Below are 14,690 nucleotides of genomic sequence, written 5' to 3' on the forward strand. Positions count from 1 at the left end.
ACTTCTAAAGGACAAGGAAGCATGCTGTTCAGCCAAGGTTTCACGGGCTATTGGCTAATATTATGTGGTTCTACAATCACTCCTAGGCAGCAAGCCCGTTATTTTGGGGTTATGTTCGAATCAGATCTCATCTTTACTCTTTAGGCCTCATTCACACGGGTAATTTACATGTGCAAAAAAATCTGCAACTATTAGAAGCAAGAAAAAATTTTAGTCGCGGAAGAAAAAAAAAAAAGAATATCAGTGACTGAAATCCCGCAACTAAAGTTCCCTGCTGCGTGAAAAGATAGGACTTGACCCTTCTTTGGTGCGCGAGGGGCAGCAGTCTCCATAGACTGCTATGGGAGCTGGACAAAATGGGAGGGGGAGGGGGTGCTGCCGCTTCACTAAACCTAGAATCACGTTTTAAATGTCCAGAGTCCACTCCTGTTAGCCCCTGCAGGGATCAGAGGACTCCCAGGGGGTTCCCTTTATTTCGGCAGGGCTGGAGGAATTTCCCCGCTGTGGGGAGAGAGAGGTTCTCCTGCAGGGGAGAGGAAGGAACTCCCCAGCAGCGGGGGAAATCACATTATTATAAGAGCTGATCCTTCAATCCCATACCCGCACCGTCGCCTAGCAACGTCATGGGAAAATCTGTACTGCACATGTCTGCCGGCTTGCCAGCCAGACCATCCGCAGCACAGAAGGCCACCTGCACGCGACAAGGAAATGCCAGGTAGACGGGGGTCACCGGCCGGGCACAGGGTCAGATTCCAGTGCGGGATCCCGCTTCTGGAATCCGAGCCGGTCATGTGCGGCCGGCCTGACTTGTTAGACTCTTTATACAGGCCGAGACATCGGTGGCTCGTTCAAACGAAAACTGTTCAGAATCGTTAAGTCCCCGTAGAAGTGAATGAGAGGGAATTAATGGCTGTTGTTTAAACCTAACGATAGGCGAACGAGCCAGCGATGATTGTTATGGCGGCTGAACCTGAACAATTCTCGTTTGTCGTTCAGCTGTTGGCTCGCGGTTAGACCGAATGATTATTGTTGACTTTCGCTCATTTGAATGATTTTTTGGAATGGTAATCGTTCCATCTAAACGCAGCATAAGTGGTAAATCTGTCTGACAGTCCATCTGCCAGGGATGTGCCGCCCCACAGACCCCGCTGTAAATGCTGCAATTGTTTGGCAGTGTACCCTCAGTGGATACCTCACATGGCACGCCAGTGATGGATTGGCAGCTGGTCAGCAATCAAACCAAAGGGCTACAGATAATTATCTGAAAATAAATTTAGGTGGAGACCATTTTGAAATATGGGTAACAACACTATAATGCATGAGCTGTAAGAAATGCTGAAAGCGACCCCTCGGGCCTAGATAAACAAAGATGGCCACACCAGCTTCTCTGACTACTGGTGCATCATTAGTCTAAGACACTACACCTACTTTGATTGGCCAGTGCTGCCCATGTGAACAGTGCTGGCCAGCATGTAGTGTCTTGGCATCAGGTAATCAGAGAAGCAGGGCCGCCATCTTTGTTTGTTCAGGCCCAGTTGAAGCTTAAAGGGAATCTGTCCTGTTGAAATGAAGTCTGATCTGCTGGCAGCATGTTATAGAGCCGGAGGAGCTGCGAAGACCGATGTATAGATTTTTGTGGACAAAGACTTTTTTTCCGCAGATCCCAAAAAATGGAAATGTACAAAACAGTGAAATGGGAATGAACGGAAAAAATTCTTTCAGTTTTTAATTTTTTGGGCAGATCCATCAGATACTTCCAAAAGAAAAAGGAAAGTATGCTTTCCATTCATTTCCATTTTTCAGAATTTTTAACAGATCCCTTTTGGTCTACATTGACTCCTGCCCTCTGCGCATGCTCAGAAATAAAGCCTGATACAAAAATGGGTGAAAATTAGAGATGAGCGAGCATGCTCGTATAAGCCTGCTACTCAAGCAAGTAGCAGTCTTTTCGAGTAACTGTGTACTCACCGGAGCAGCATGCGGGGGGCGGGGGGGGGTCGGGTGGGAGCGGGACGGAGTGGGGGGAGAGTGAGAGAGAGCTCTCCCCCCCTCCCACTGCCCCCCGCTACCTCCCCGCCGCCCCCCGCATGCTGCTCCAGTGAGTACACAGTTACTTGAAAAGACTGCTACTCACTCATCTCTAGTGAAAATGGATTGCTTTCCGTCTCCTATTGCCTACAATGTTCCATTTCTATCCCAGTTTTTGGAACCTGATTTAATGCATTTATATGGGCAGGAAAACTGAAATGATTGCTTTCCTTTTTGCTGTTATGAAGATGTTACATCTAAATGGAGAGCACAAACACTAGATTAGAATAGCCTCAGTGTAATGCTGGCTTCACACGAGCGTAAACACAATGTATTTGTGCCCTGAACAAGACTTTTTTTGGGCACATATCGGCGTATTTTACTGTCCTTTTTCTGCCCGCATGTTCATTTTCGTGCGGCAAACAAACACACCAATGAAAATGGCTGATTAGTTGCAGATGTCTTTATTTTCCAGTGCAATCAGGGCTTATTTACACGAGCGTATATCAGATGGCGTTTTCACGGCTGGCCGATATATGCTTCCATCTGAGCAGTTTCCCCTTCCCTCCCCCTCACCAGCTCTTTGCCTCTCTCCTCCACTCTGGCGTTTGCATTAAGAGGGGCAGAACTAAGCTCCGCTCTGTCCGGCCCACTTCCATTGCTGGCGGCAGAGAGAGACGAAGAGGCCGTGAGGGGTAGGGAAGGGGGACTTCTCAGATGGAAGTGTATATCGGCCAGCCGTGAAAACGCCATCCGATATACGCTCATGCAAATAAGCCCTTACACAGTGTTCTACGCATGTATTGCGCATGCACTTCCGTACCCCGCATTGACTTCTATGGGGACTTTTGGTGAAAGATAGAGCAAGTTTATTTTTGTGCGACTGAAATAAGCATGCAAAATACGGAAATATTAATGAACCCATCGAAATCAATGGCTTTTTTCTCTGCGTATTGTGCACAAATATGCCCATGTTAAGCCAGCTTAAGTTGTCATTTAGCGCACGTGCACAGAGGGGTGTAAAAAGCTGCACCCGAGACTAATTTCGGACAGCACACTGACTTCCTATTTAATGCGCAATCCGGCAAAAATAGGGCATGCTGCAATTTTTTTTACTTGAGCTATTTTTTAATGTAAAAAAAGCCAACGTGAAGACACCCATTGAAATGAACAGGCGCCATTACCGTCCAAAAATCAATCCGCTCTGCACATCGGACTCTATTTTCAACCTAACGGGTTCCTTTTTGAAAAGAATGAAAGTGGTAGGCAGGAATCAGGCCAGTTTCACATCTACATTGGAACCCCAGGCCTGAGGTTCCGTCGCAGATCTGGCTCAAAATACTGGGCAGATGGACAGAAAGCAGACAGACCCCATATAGTCAATGGGGTCTGCATGGCGCCATTCAGCCGCTGGGATTCCCCTTTCCTGCTCCTCGAGTGGTGCAGGAAAGCGAACCCCCGAGCGTAGATGTGAAAGCACCCTCACTGTACAATATGTTTCAAACAAGGCAACTAAGAACTGGCCACCAATATGTCAGGTTTTAGAAGACCTTTGCTTCGGCAAATAAAAAAAAAACAAAAAAAAAACCACAAGGAAAAAAAAAGTATTTTGAGGAATATACACTAAAAAAAACAAAAAAAAAACAAACTACAGTATTCCCTTTTCTGTGCATTAATAATTGCTATGATATAAATACTGCTATGATATAAAGCACCGCATGTTTGACAAGCTCATGCATATTCGATAAAACAATAGGTGTATTTTTCCAATGACTATTCTGAAACTTGTGGAATCCCATCCTACGATCAGATGCATCTAAATCCACCATTCGTTATTCCGTGTATAGTCCGATAGTAATTCTTTCACAGGCCGTGCATAAAATTATTAACCATGCTTTTTAATATAAATTAGAAAAAAGTATTAAAAAAAAGTGAGTTGTATAGTAAACGGTTGTAACATTTCATACAAACTGACTCGTTAGTCTGCAGCTTTCCAATATAGAAATAGCACAGTGGTTCTTCCCGGCTAAATAAAACATATTCTTCACCACTTGAAAGTATAAAACACAGCTGGACATACGGCTGCGGACATAAGAGGGAGAACACTGACAACGCCTTTCTGGACAAAGTCTCAACATACTGTATGAAGACATAGCATATATGACAGAGACAATCCGACCAAGCCAAGTCTGGCTGCTGCAGACAGACCACCAAGCTGCAGCTAGACAGAAGTAACACACTGCATCCATCACTCAGACCAAGGCTATAGTAGAGGATGACTCAAGATACCGCAGATGGGCCTTGTGTCTGTGTGTACAGAATTGCACTTTTCGCATATAAATATATCTATTCTTATGAACTACGTGTGTTTATAGAAGTGGAGAAATATTGATATTTGTGCAGATGGAGCCTAGTCAAACATGGCTCGCAACGCTGACATGTTGAGGATCCTTGTTCTGTTGCGACTGATCTTCATAGAACTGCTCAGCCATGAATAGCTCATGATTAGAGATGAGAAAAGCTTTTAAAAAAATCTCTTCTTGTGTCAATCTCAAACCGGGCGGATTGATTGCAACATCTCTATTCATGAACTGATAGGAAGAAAATAGACAAGTAATCAGTACATAGAAGACTCTCTAGGTGGAGGTACAGAAATCTTGTATGGAGTACATTCTATAGCGAGATCTGTGCACACACAGACAAGTGCATTATTGCCAGTTTCTCCATTAAAATGAGGAGGATCGCCCACCGTAAATGCAAAGACACCACAGAGACCAACAAAACGGACAAACAAGGGAGTCGTTAAAATTCAACAATCATTTTTAGTAAGGAGTGCAAAATAATAAGGAGGCTAGAAAAGACAAGGGTAACAGGCAATTCTAGCAATCTCACATATTAATCTCATGCAGTAGAAATGGGCACCAGATGATATCAGCCATGAGTCCTACCCTAAACCTCAACCCCCCTATTCATTGTGAGACGGAATCACAGAAATGTAGCACAAAATTAACGATACATTTGTAACCTGTGGCTATGAATGAGAGAAGAGAAACAGTGCAGAATGGAAGGAGGAAGGGAAAAATGAACACCAGGCACAGCTGGCAGACCAGACAGGAAAGATGCCAACCCCCTGTAGACTCATCGCCCCTCAGGAGGCAGTGGTGCTCGGACATGTCCACAGATAAAAATGTCAACACTGTACACTCAAAACTTCAAGTTTCATTATTTTTGGTGGGAGGATGGATAAATTATTTAGATTGGGTAACGTCTATCACTTAACATAGGTGGTCACAGAGGACACTTGTCACCTAGTCCAATGCCAGGTTTGCAGTACAGCATTTTATAAATGGCAGGGTCCTGCCCTGCATCTGGGGTAAACTGGTCCCCTTGTCACACAGTGCAAGGAGTTTGCAGGTATCTAGAAATGCCAACAGCAGCAGATCGCCGGCCAAAATCATGGTAGGCATTTTTTGGTTGGCATCCTGTCAATAAACGCAGCGTTACCGCTGCTTTTTCTTCTGCTTGAGTGTCTTCCTTCTCTTGAGGATCATCTCATAGAGTTTGTCCATGCCTTCTGTCAACCCCTCTCCAATGATAGCGCAGGCCGGCTGGACGTGGTAAGGGGTAGATGGGCTCAGTTCTTGCAGTGCCAGCTGTCTTTCAATTTCAACCACTGCCAGGGACTTGGGCAAATCCTGTTTATTGGCGATGACCAGGAGCGGAGTTCCCTGGTTTTCTGCAAACTTGGTGACTTTGTGTAGCTCGGTTTTGGCCTCCTCCAGCCGATCTGAGTCCACAGAATCCACCACGTAAATGATTCCGTCTGTACATCGGCTGTAAGACTTCCAGAGGGGGCGCAGTTTCTCCTGACCCCCCACATCCCAGAAGTGACAGCTGATTCCCTTGGCGGCCCCATTGCTCAGTCGTATCCGCTCAGTGTTGAAGCCGATGGTGGGCACCGTATTGACAAACTCATTGAACTTGAGCCGATATAATACGGTCGTCTTTCCGGCAGAGTCCAGGCCAAGCATGACAATGTGCAGAGACTGGAAGGAGGAGATGTTGGAGGAGATGTTTCCCATGTCTACAGGCTCAGACACAGCAGCAGATGACAGTGATGACCTGGTGCCTGTGGTGCCCTCTGAGGATCCTCAGCCCAATCATGCCCACATACTCCGCAATGTGCCCAGCAACACCGAGATCCCTCCTCAGTAATCCAGTCTACTGCTCAACTGGCCCCCAACCTCACCCAAGGTGCATGTCTGCCTGCAATCCAGCGCTGGGCATCCGGGATGAGTGAGGGATCCCCTGGGTGAGTGTAGGGGATGTCATCCAGAAGAGCACCCTCACCCTCCTCCTCTGTGTCTGCTCTTTCTCCTCTCTACCTCCTATCTCTCTCCCTCCTCCAGCTCTTCGCATGATAATGAATCTGCATCCCCAGCCATCAATCTCCTCCCAACTCACACCCCTAGTGCAAGAAGGGAGGGAGAATCTTAAAAGGGCAACTTGAGGACCCAGAGTAATGCTCTGCAAGGGAAGCTACTAGATAAAGACTATATGCATGAGCTGCAGCATGGCGACCTGCTTGAACATCCAGATAGTGGTCACTGTTATCAATGTGATTGCGCACTTATACAGAAAATTGCTAGAGAATTTCCCGGCAGAGGCAATGCAGATGTTAAACCAGATTCACGCGGACGTATGCACGAAAAATGGGCGTGCGCAAAATGCATAAAATAGAACCCAATGACTTCAATGGTTCGTATTTGGTGTGTGCAATTCGATCATGCAAAAAATATGCAGTATGTTCTATTTTTCTGCACAATTATGCACGACTTGCAAGCGTATAAGTACATTAAAAAAAGTTGTTGTGCATGCAAATACGCAATTCCTGATGTGGCAAAATACAGCGCAAATGTGCATATGCTCATGTGAATCTGGCTTTAAACTGTTATAGAGAACTTCCAATAAGAGAAACACAAAATGCACCTGCAATATGGTTGTGAGAATCCGCCCTTGTTATTGATTTGGGACAGAAAGAACAGATGTTATGCCTCACTCCACTTTTTATAAGTGCCTAGAAAAGGGGGCGGGGTTTGAGTGGAGTCAATTTTTTAGACAGAATCAAGAATTGCACCTTTTTAAAAAGTTGCTAAACTCGTTGCAAGCTCACTCCAATATCTGGGTGGCACAAAGTCACTCCACATCTGTAAACATATTTAAAGGGGTTGTCCCGCACCGAAACGGGTTTTTTTTTTTCAAACCCCCCCCCCCCCCCACCCACCCCCGTCGGCGCGAGACAACCCCGATGCAGGGACCTAAAGAAAGCTTACCGGAGCGCTTACCTGAATCCCCGTGCTCCGGTGACTTCTATACTTACCGGTGAAGATGGCCGCCGGGATCCTCTTCCTCCGTGGACCGCAGCTCTTCTGTGCGGTCCATTGCCGATTCCAGCCTCCTGATTGGCTGGAATCGGCACGTGACGGGGCGGAGCTACACGGAGCCGGCATTCTGCACGAGCGGCTCCATTGAAGAGAGCAGAAGACCCGGACTGCGCAAGCGCGGCTAATTTGGCCATCGGAGGGCGAAAATTAGTCGGCTCCATGGGAACGAGGACGCTAGCAACGGAGCAGGTAAGTAAAAAACTTTTTATAACTTCTGTATGGCTCATAATTAATGCACAATGTATATTACAAAGTGCATTAATATGGCCATACAGAAGTGTATAGACCCACTTGCTGCCGCGGGACAACCCCTTTAAGGATACAACAAATTTAGAAACATTGTAACACATTTGATACATTCTTTTCATTTGAGTGCAGATTCTCCCATTATTGTGTTAGGCCGCCTGCACACGAACGGGTCGGATTCTGCATGTGGGATCCTGCAGTGGAATCCATCCCTGTGCCCATCCACCGTCTGCGCCTACCCGTCTTCTTTCTTCATAATATGCACTGCGGATGGCTGCGGCGAGCAGTACAGAGATTCTTTTTAACTATTTATATTCCCTACGCTGTCGCTAGGCGATGATGCAGAATCTGCAACCAGTCCGCAATGTCAATTGCAGACGGGCCGCGGCTCGGATTGCTTCCATTGACTTCAATAGAAGGGGTCCATGTGGACACCGCACACAAATAGAGCATGCTGCAATTTTTCCTCCGCTTGCAGAAATCACAATTTGTTTTTGCAAGAAGAATCGATTTTTCCATAGCATGCTATGAACGGTATTTGCTGTGGAAACGCAGTGCGGACGCCAACAGCAGATCCCACAATGCAAATCTGTTCGTGTGCATTTGGCCTTAGTCTCATACAAGAATAGCACATGTAATGTGTGGCATCCTGGGCATCGGACAGCACGCGGACGCAACGTCTGCTGTTTTGCCTAATAATCTCGGATGCGACTCGCTCTCAGTTGTGTGAATACAGCAATAAACTGGAGAAAGTTAAAAACTGGCATCAAAATTCCCCTGATGACAAATTTCCTCCAAGCCTGACAGCCTCATCTAGAAATCATTTTATAGAAGTATATCGGTACCATGCTCTCTCCATCTGCTTTGCTGCAGATATATTTGTGTGCTCTCTTACTATTGTCTTACGTTTTGCCCACTAGATGCACCACTCTGCCCCATGCACTTTGGATAACACCCTTCCCCCACAGTAGTAGAAGCTGCATGGGAATCTTCAGTGAATTTGCTCAGCTGGAGATCTGTCTATTCTCCATGGATCAACACCCTGGAGAATGTATGCAGAGGTCAGTATAGAGTTTCCTGATTGGCTGGGAGCTGTGTGTATTCATTCAAACCTCTCCAGAGAACACGCTGTACCAACCAAGCTCCGGGTGCAGGATATACCAACGGCTATACACAGGGTTATTCAGAAAGAAGGAGCAGATTTAGGGATTTAGTTACAAACTATAAAAGACAGGAACACAATCAACACATTACTGAGAAGAGGAAGGTTCAAAGTTTTTATGACATACCAGTAAGTTCTGTTTTCTACCACATTGCAGGTAAATGGCGTCACCACAGGTAAAATCGTTTTATGTGCTTGAGTTTGCTAAGTGTGAACCCACTTGTTCAAGAGTAACGTGAATTCCAAAAACAGTCGTCTCGTCACAAGCAAATTTACGAGTGGCTCAGAAAACTTGTTGAACTTTGTTGCATATGCAATGTCTGTTTTATATTTCCCTTTCTGTGATTTTTAGCTAATGCTAGTGTAGGAACTCACAGGAAACAAGGACCCTTGACATTGATTTGGAGCTCACGTTCTTTGGCCAAAATATTAACCAATACCTCGTATTTATCAGTAACATGCAGTGCAGCTTTGAACGCCAGGGAAGCCCAGGGTGCCAGTGGTAGCGTAGTTCACCTGTGGGGTGCAGGGCAACCTGCTGGATTCAGATATGGGGTCATTAAAGCCCAGTGCACACTGGTGTATTTGCATTGCGGAATCCGGAGTGGGCGTCCGCCTCCGGATTCCGCAGCAAATACTACCCATAGACATGCTATGGAAAATCGTTTTTCCATGTCCCAGAATGGAAATCAATTGTAATTTTCCACCCGCGGAGGGAAAATCACAGCATGTTCTATTCAAGTGCGGATTCCGCCTGGCGACGGCATGGCATGTTCCATACAGCGCATGTGTGCTGGCGCGCCGGACAGGACGTCCACAGCACAGAAGAGAACCATCCGGACAGGTACGCAGAGGTCATCGGCCAGGCTCAGAGCATAGTTGTGCATGAACCAGGTTTCTTTGTAAATTCAAATTCCATGCGCGAGATTGAAAAAAACAGCGGAAAGATAGGTCCTGCCTAGAGATGAGCGAGTATACTCGCTAAGACTAACTACTCGAGCGAGTAGTGCCTTAGGCGAGTACCTGCCCGCTCGTCTCTAAAGAATCAGGGGCTGGCGGCGGGCGGGGAGCAGCGGGGAGGAACGGAGGGGAGATCTCTCTCTCCGCCCCCCCCCCCCCGCTCACCGCCGCAACTCACCTGTCACCCGCTAGCAGCCGAATCTTTACAGACAAGCGGGAGGATACTCGGCTAAGGCACTACTCACTCGAGTAGTTAGCCTTAGTGAGTATACTCGCTCATCTCTAGTCCTGTCTCGCACGCAGTATTAACTACATGCAAGAAAGATAGGACAAGTCCTATCTTTTCTCATCCATACTGTTAACGTCCGGAATACATTGAAATCAATGGTTTCATTTCATCCTATTAAGCGGCCGTGATTATGGCCGCCTGCACACGGGCGGAAATCCTGAAAGCCTGCATAGGAGTGCATTACAATACGCACTCCTATGCAGACGGCCGCGGTTTGGCTGCGCGAAATGTCACACGGCAAACAAACTGCGGCATGTCCTATTTTTGTGCGGGGCTCGCAGAGCCTCGCACAGAAACGTCACTCACCTGGCCACCGGCTCCGGTCTGCGCATGCGCCGGCTGCCCGGCAGCCAGCACATGAAAGAGCCGGGGCCGCCAAGCGCGGGTGAGTACGCGCTCGTCCCTGCAGGCGCTGGGGTCGGGTCCCGCGGCGAGAATTCTCGCCGCCGGATCCGACCCGCCGGTCTGCAGGCGGCCATTGGTGTGTATGTATATATATACAGATAGTCCCTGACTTGCGAACATTCGAGTTACGAATTTCGCTAGATACGAACTATCTGTTCTGCACAGTATGATGTAATGCTATGGCATTACATCATACTGTGCAGGGACCGGACAGGCTTCTATCAAGCCTGATAGAAGCCTGTCCGGTCACATCGCGGTTGCGGGGCAGCCGGGGACCTCCTGAAGGGCCCTAGGGCTGTCTATGCAGAGCGCCTATCAGTCCGTGCACTTGATAGGCACTCTGCATAGGCAGCCCTGGGGCCGTTCAGGAGGTCCCCGGCTGCCTAGCAACCACACAGCGTCCCGCGATCTCATCGTGGGACGCTGTACGGGCCCCCTGAACGTCGGGTGCAGGCTGTTTCTTACAGCGGGCACCCAGCGGCAGCAGTTCCGACGAGCCGCGCCGCTCATCAGAACTGTTAACATTTTAAATACCGCTGTCAGAGCGGTATTTAAAGTGTTAACAGTTAGGACAAGCGGCGCAGCTCGTCGGAACTGCTGCCGCCGGGTGCCCGCTGTAAGAACAGCCGGCACCCGACGTTGTATGGAGCGGGATCCACCCGCGATCCCCTCCATACTACCATTTGTTCGACTTGCGAACAAAACGGACTTGCGAACGGGCTCCCGGAACGGAACCTGTTCGCAAGTAGGGGACTACCTGTAATCAAAAGTTCTGTGAAACCTTCCCTCCAACCCTAAATTCTAACTTATGGATTACATAGGCCCGGAGAACTGTGACTTTTATAGGTTTAAGTTAATAGTAAACTACATTTATGTAGTTGCAAAACATTCACCCTCACGTTACATTAAGACTACATCAGTTTCTCCAGATCCCTTCCCAAGTAAAGTCTATACTTCTGTAAAAGTGTCTGACAATGCACTCTGTTTCCCGAGCTGTGCATGAGCGGACCCCACCCTCACGTCCATAATGCTGTTGCCCCTTTAAGAAGAAAGTGTGTATTTATTTAAAGCTGTGAGTAGGGAAACCTCTTATCTTGTACAGGGAAGGAAGGAGAGATAGTGAGAATGATTGTGCACTCTGAAGCAGAGAATCAAGGAGTCCTGAAGAATATATTAGGGGGATGTCAGCAGGGGATACAACAGTCAGTACACCAAATATGATCATGTTTTATCTGTATGATATTGGCTTCCCATCACAGATAGGTAACATAGAACTTACACCGCTTCACACGAGCGTATTCGCGCACGCAATACGCAGAGAATAGAACCCGGTGATTTCAATAGGTTCATTCACATGTGCATATTTTTTCTGCGCATTTCAGCTGCGCCAAAAAAAACAAAACGCAGCATGATCTATTTTACAGCGCATTTGCGTACCAAAGGTCCCCATAGAAGTTAATGGGAATGCGCAAATGCGTGCAAAATACTCTAGGAGATGCGTGAAACACTGCTTACTTGCACAGGAAAAATATCACATCTGGAACTTATTAGCTATTTCAAACGGTGCATATATTTTTGCTGTGCGCAAAAGAACATGCCTTGGGTGCCGAAAAAGTACAGTAAAATACCCCAATGCGCGTGCAAAGAAAAAAAAAGCACTGTTCATTCCGTAAAAACACAGTGCTCAGGCACACGCAAATACAGTTGGGGGTTCCCCATACACATGGTTAGCCCGTCCCACCAAAATTGGCAGGTTAGGTCAACATATATCTAACGTGTATGGCTAGCGTCTGATGGGCCAGTCTTGTCCTGGTTATAGGGTCACGGAATCCAAAATACAGACGGAAATTGAAGCAACCCTCCAGTTTCAGGAAACAAATCTGCCCCGGGTCCAGAGGTGGAGGAGAATATATTACCTGCAGGTGGTCTGCTATGCTGTCCCTCCAATCTGTCAGTTCTGGGCTCTGTTTTCGGCAGTCCAAGAGGGCCGATAGTATTTTCTAACCCTCTAATGCACACTGTGCACTGCTCTCTGATTGGTGAATGCTAGTTACATGAGCAGCTCTGGCCAATCAGGGAGCAGGTCAGAGGCGTAACTTGAAGCTTCTGGGCCACAATGCAAAACCTGTAACAGGGCCCCCAACTATAATGCTTTATTCATAGTACTGGGCTCCCTATATGGAGAAGAGAGGCCTTATGGGCCCCCTAAGGCTTCTGGGCCCGGGTGCAACTGCATCCCCTGCACCCTCTATAGTTACGCCACTGGAGCAGGTGTAATGCATTAGTAGTCTAACACCACCAATGCACTGTGAGGATTAGGTAGTCTGAAGTTTGCATCGGTCATCATGGAGGGCCAAAAACAGGACCTGGAAGCAGCAGATCAGAAGGACGGCAAGGAAAAATAACTGAAGGTAATACAAGGTATAGTGAAAAAGATGGATCAACATCAATGGTTTATATTCCATGCATATCACGCGCACTAAGTCCACATCTGCAATGCACAGTGGAAAAACATCCATGTGAAGCTGCCCTTCGGGCAACTACGTACTTAGCTGGGTCAACGCAGGCATCCAGCCATGGAATATCCATAGCAATTCCAGGGTGGCCAAATCCACATGTAAATGGTGCGGATTTGGCTGCATTTTTAATTGCAGACCAGCTGCGGAATTTAACGCTTATATTTCAAGGGTTGAATTCTGCAGTGTTAACATACATGTTATGGATGTAGAATCCACAACATTTTTCAAAAAAGCTGCAGATTAGTTGTGGAAAGTTTCTGCACCTCGGGAAGGAGATTCGGCTCATACTGTAAAGGCCCCCTGCACACGGGCGTAAATTTCCGCGTTGGGATTTCCCACAGAATTTCCGCCTGTGCCCGCTTGCATAGGACTGCATGCAATCCTATGCACACAGCCGCGATTTCCCCACGTGAAAACACACACGGAAAACAAATCACGGCATGTTCTATTTCTCTAGAGGCCCGCACAGAAACGTCAGTAGTGACGGGCCGGTTCCTCTCTGTGCATGCAGCCGGCGCATAGCAGAGATAGAAGACGTCAGAAGCGGGTGAGCCGCAGGTCTCTGCAGGGGCACGGGTCCACATCCCGCTGCGGTGGGATCTCGCGGTGGGATCTGACCCGACTGTCTGCAGGCGGCCAAATGCTGCAGAATCTCCACAGTGATTCTGCCTGCGGACATTTTTCAGTGTTTACTACCTATGTGAAGGTGGCCTTAGGTCAGCACCACATGGCTGAAAAATTGCACAAGATTTGTGTGTTGCGAGATGCACAAATTTCGCACAAATGTGAACCCCATTCTTTTGAATAGTGTCATACACATGAGCGTTTTTTTTTTTTCCTGCCTGGCACTGCGATGCTATGTGAGAAACACATTGCAGCATATTCTACCTGGCTGCGTGCTCCCGCATCACAGCCCCATTGAAAGTCCTTGTGGACACCTCACATCCCTAGGGCTTTCATATAGACGGCGAGGGCTATATTAGGCTATGATTCACGGCCCGATGTCGCCCTTGCCGGTGTGAAGTTTGCCTTGGGGTGTTCTGAGACAAGCCAGGTGAGGCGCAGATATAAATACATCAAAAACCACAACTGAAAAATGCACATGGTTTGGCGGTGATCGTGGCGAAGCCACATGCAAATTTTTAATTTTTTTATTTTTTTAAAGGCTGTACATCTCCGATGTTGGAAGACGTCCGTCGGGGTTCTCTTACTGTATATTGCCAGCCTCTCTGCTGCCGGAGCCTATCCAATGTGTCACTTCATGCAGTACTGGGTTTAGCCAGCATATAGCGCCATTGAATAACAGCAGAAAAAGAGTAAGCCCCCTAGGAAAACCAGGATACAAATTGGATTGGAAAGGGTTAAGAACCGTCTGGAACACCCAGCGGACATGCTCTACTGTTCTGCGTATTTGCGCACTAAAGGTCCCCATAGAAGTCAAAATGTGTGTGCAAGGACATACGTGAAACACTGTGTAATTGCGTGGGAAACAGAATATATCTGGAACTAATTAGCCAATCGGTGCGTTTGTTTGCCGCACACAGATGAACATACCCTGCAGGCAGAGAAAGTGCAGTAAAATGCGCCAACATGCATGCAAAACACTTTGTTCATAGCGCAAAAACGTTGTGCTAAGG

The 14,690-nt window shown here is 47.4% G+C and overlaps 1 protein-coding gene across 1 annotated transcript; it reads right to left on the reverse strand.

Moving 5' to 3' along the window:
* Positions 1-4,830: 4,830 nt before the first annotated feature.
* On the reverse strand, positions 4,831-6,447 carry ARL4C (ADP ribosylation factor like GTPase 4C). The gene has a single exon (XM_066575413.1). The coding sequence runs from the start codon at positions 6,108-6,110 to the stop codon at positions 5,529-5,531; it is 582 nt and encodes a 193-aa protein (XP_066431510.1). The 5' UTR covers positions 6,111-6,447; the 3' UTR covers positions 4,831-5,528.
* Between the last annotated feature and the right edge of the window lie 8,243 nt (positions 6,448-14,690).

The sequence above is a fragment of the Eleutherodactylus coqui genome, chromosome 8 (genome assembly GCF_035609145.1).
Source record: "Eleutherodactylus coqui strain aEleCoq1 chromosome 8, aEleCoq1.hap1, whole genome shotgun sequence".
In the NCBI taxonomy this organism is placed as follows: domain Eukaryota; kingdom Metazoa; phylum Chordata; class Amphibia; order Anura; family Eleutherodactylidae; genus Eleutherodactylus; species Eleutherodactylus coqui.

Excerpts from the sequence above, each read along its gene's own strand:
- ARL4C (XM_066575413.1), bottom strand. The coding sequence starts at position 6,110 with ATGGGAAACATCTCCTCCAACATCTCCTCCTTCCAGTCTCTGCACATT.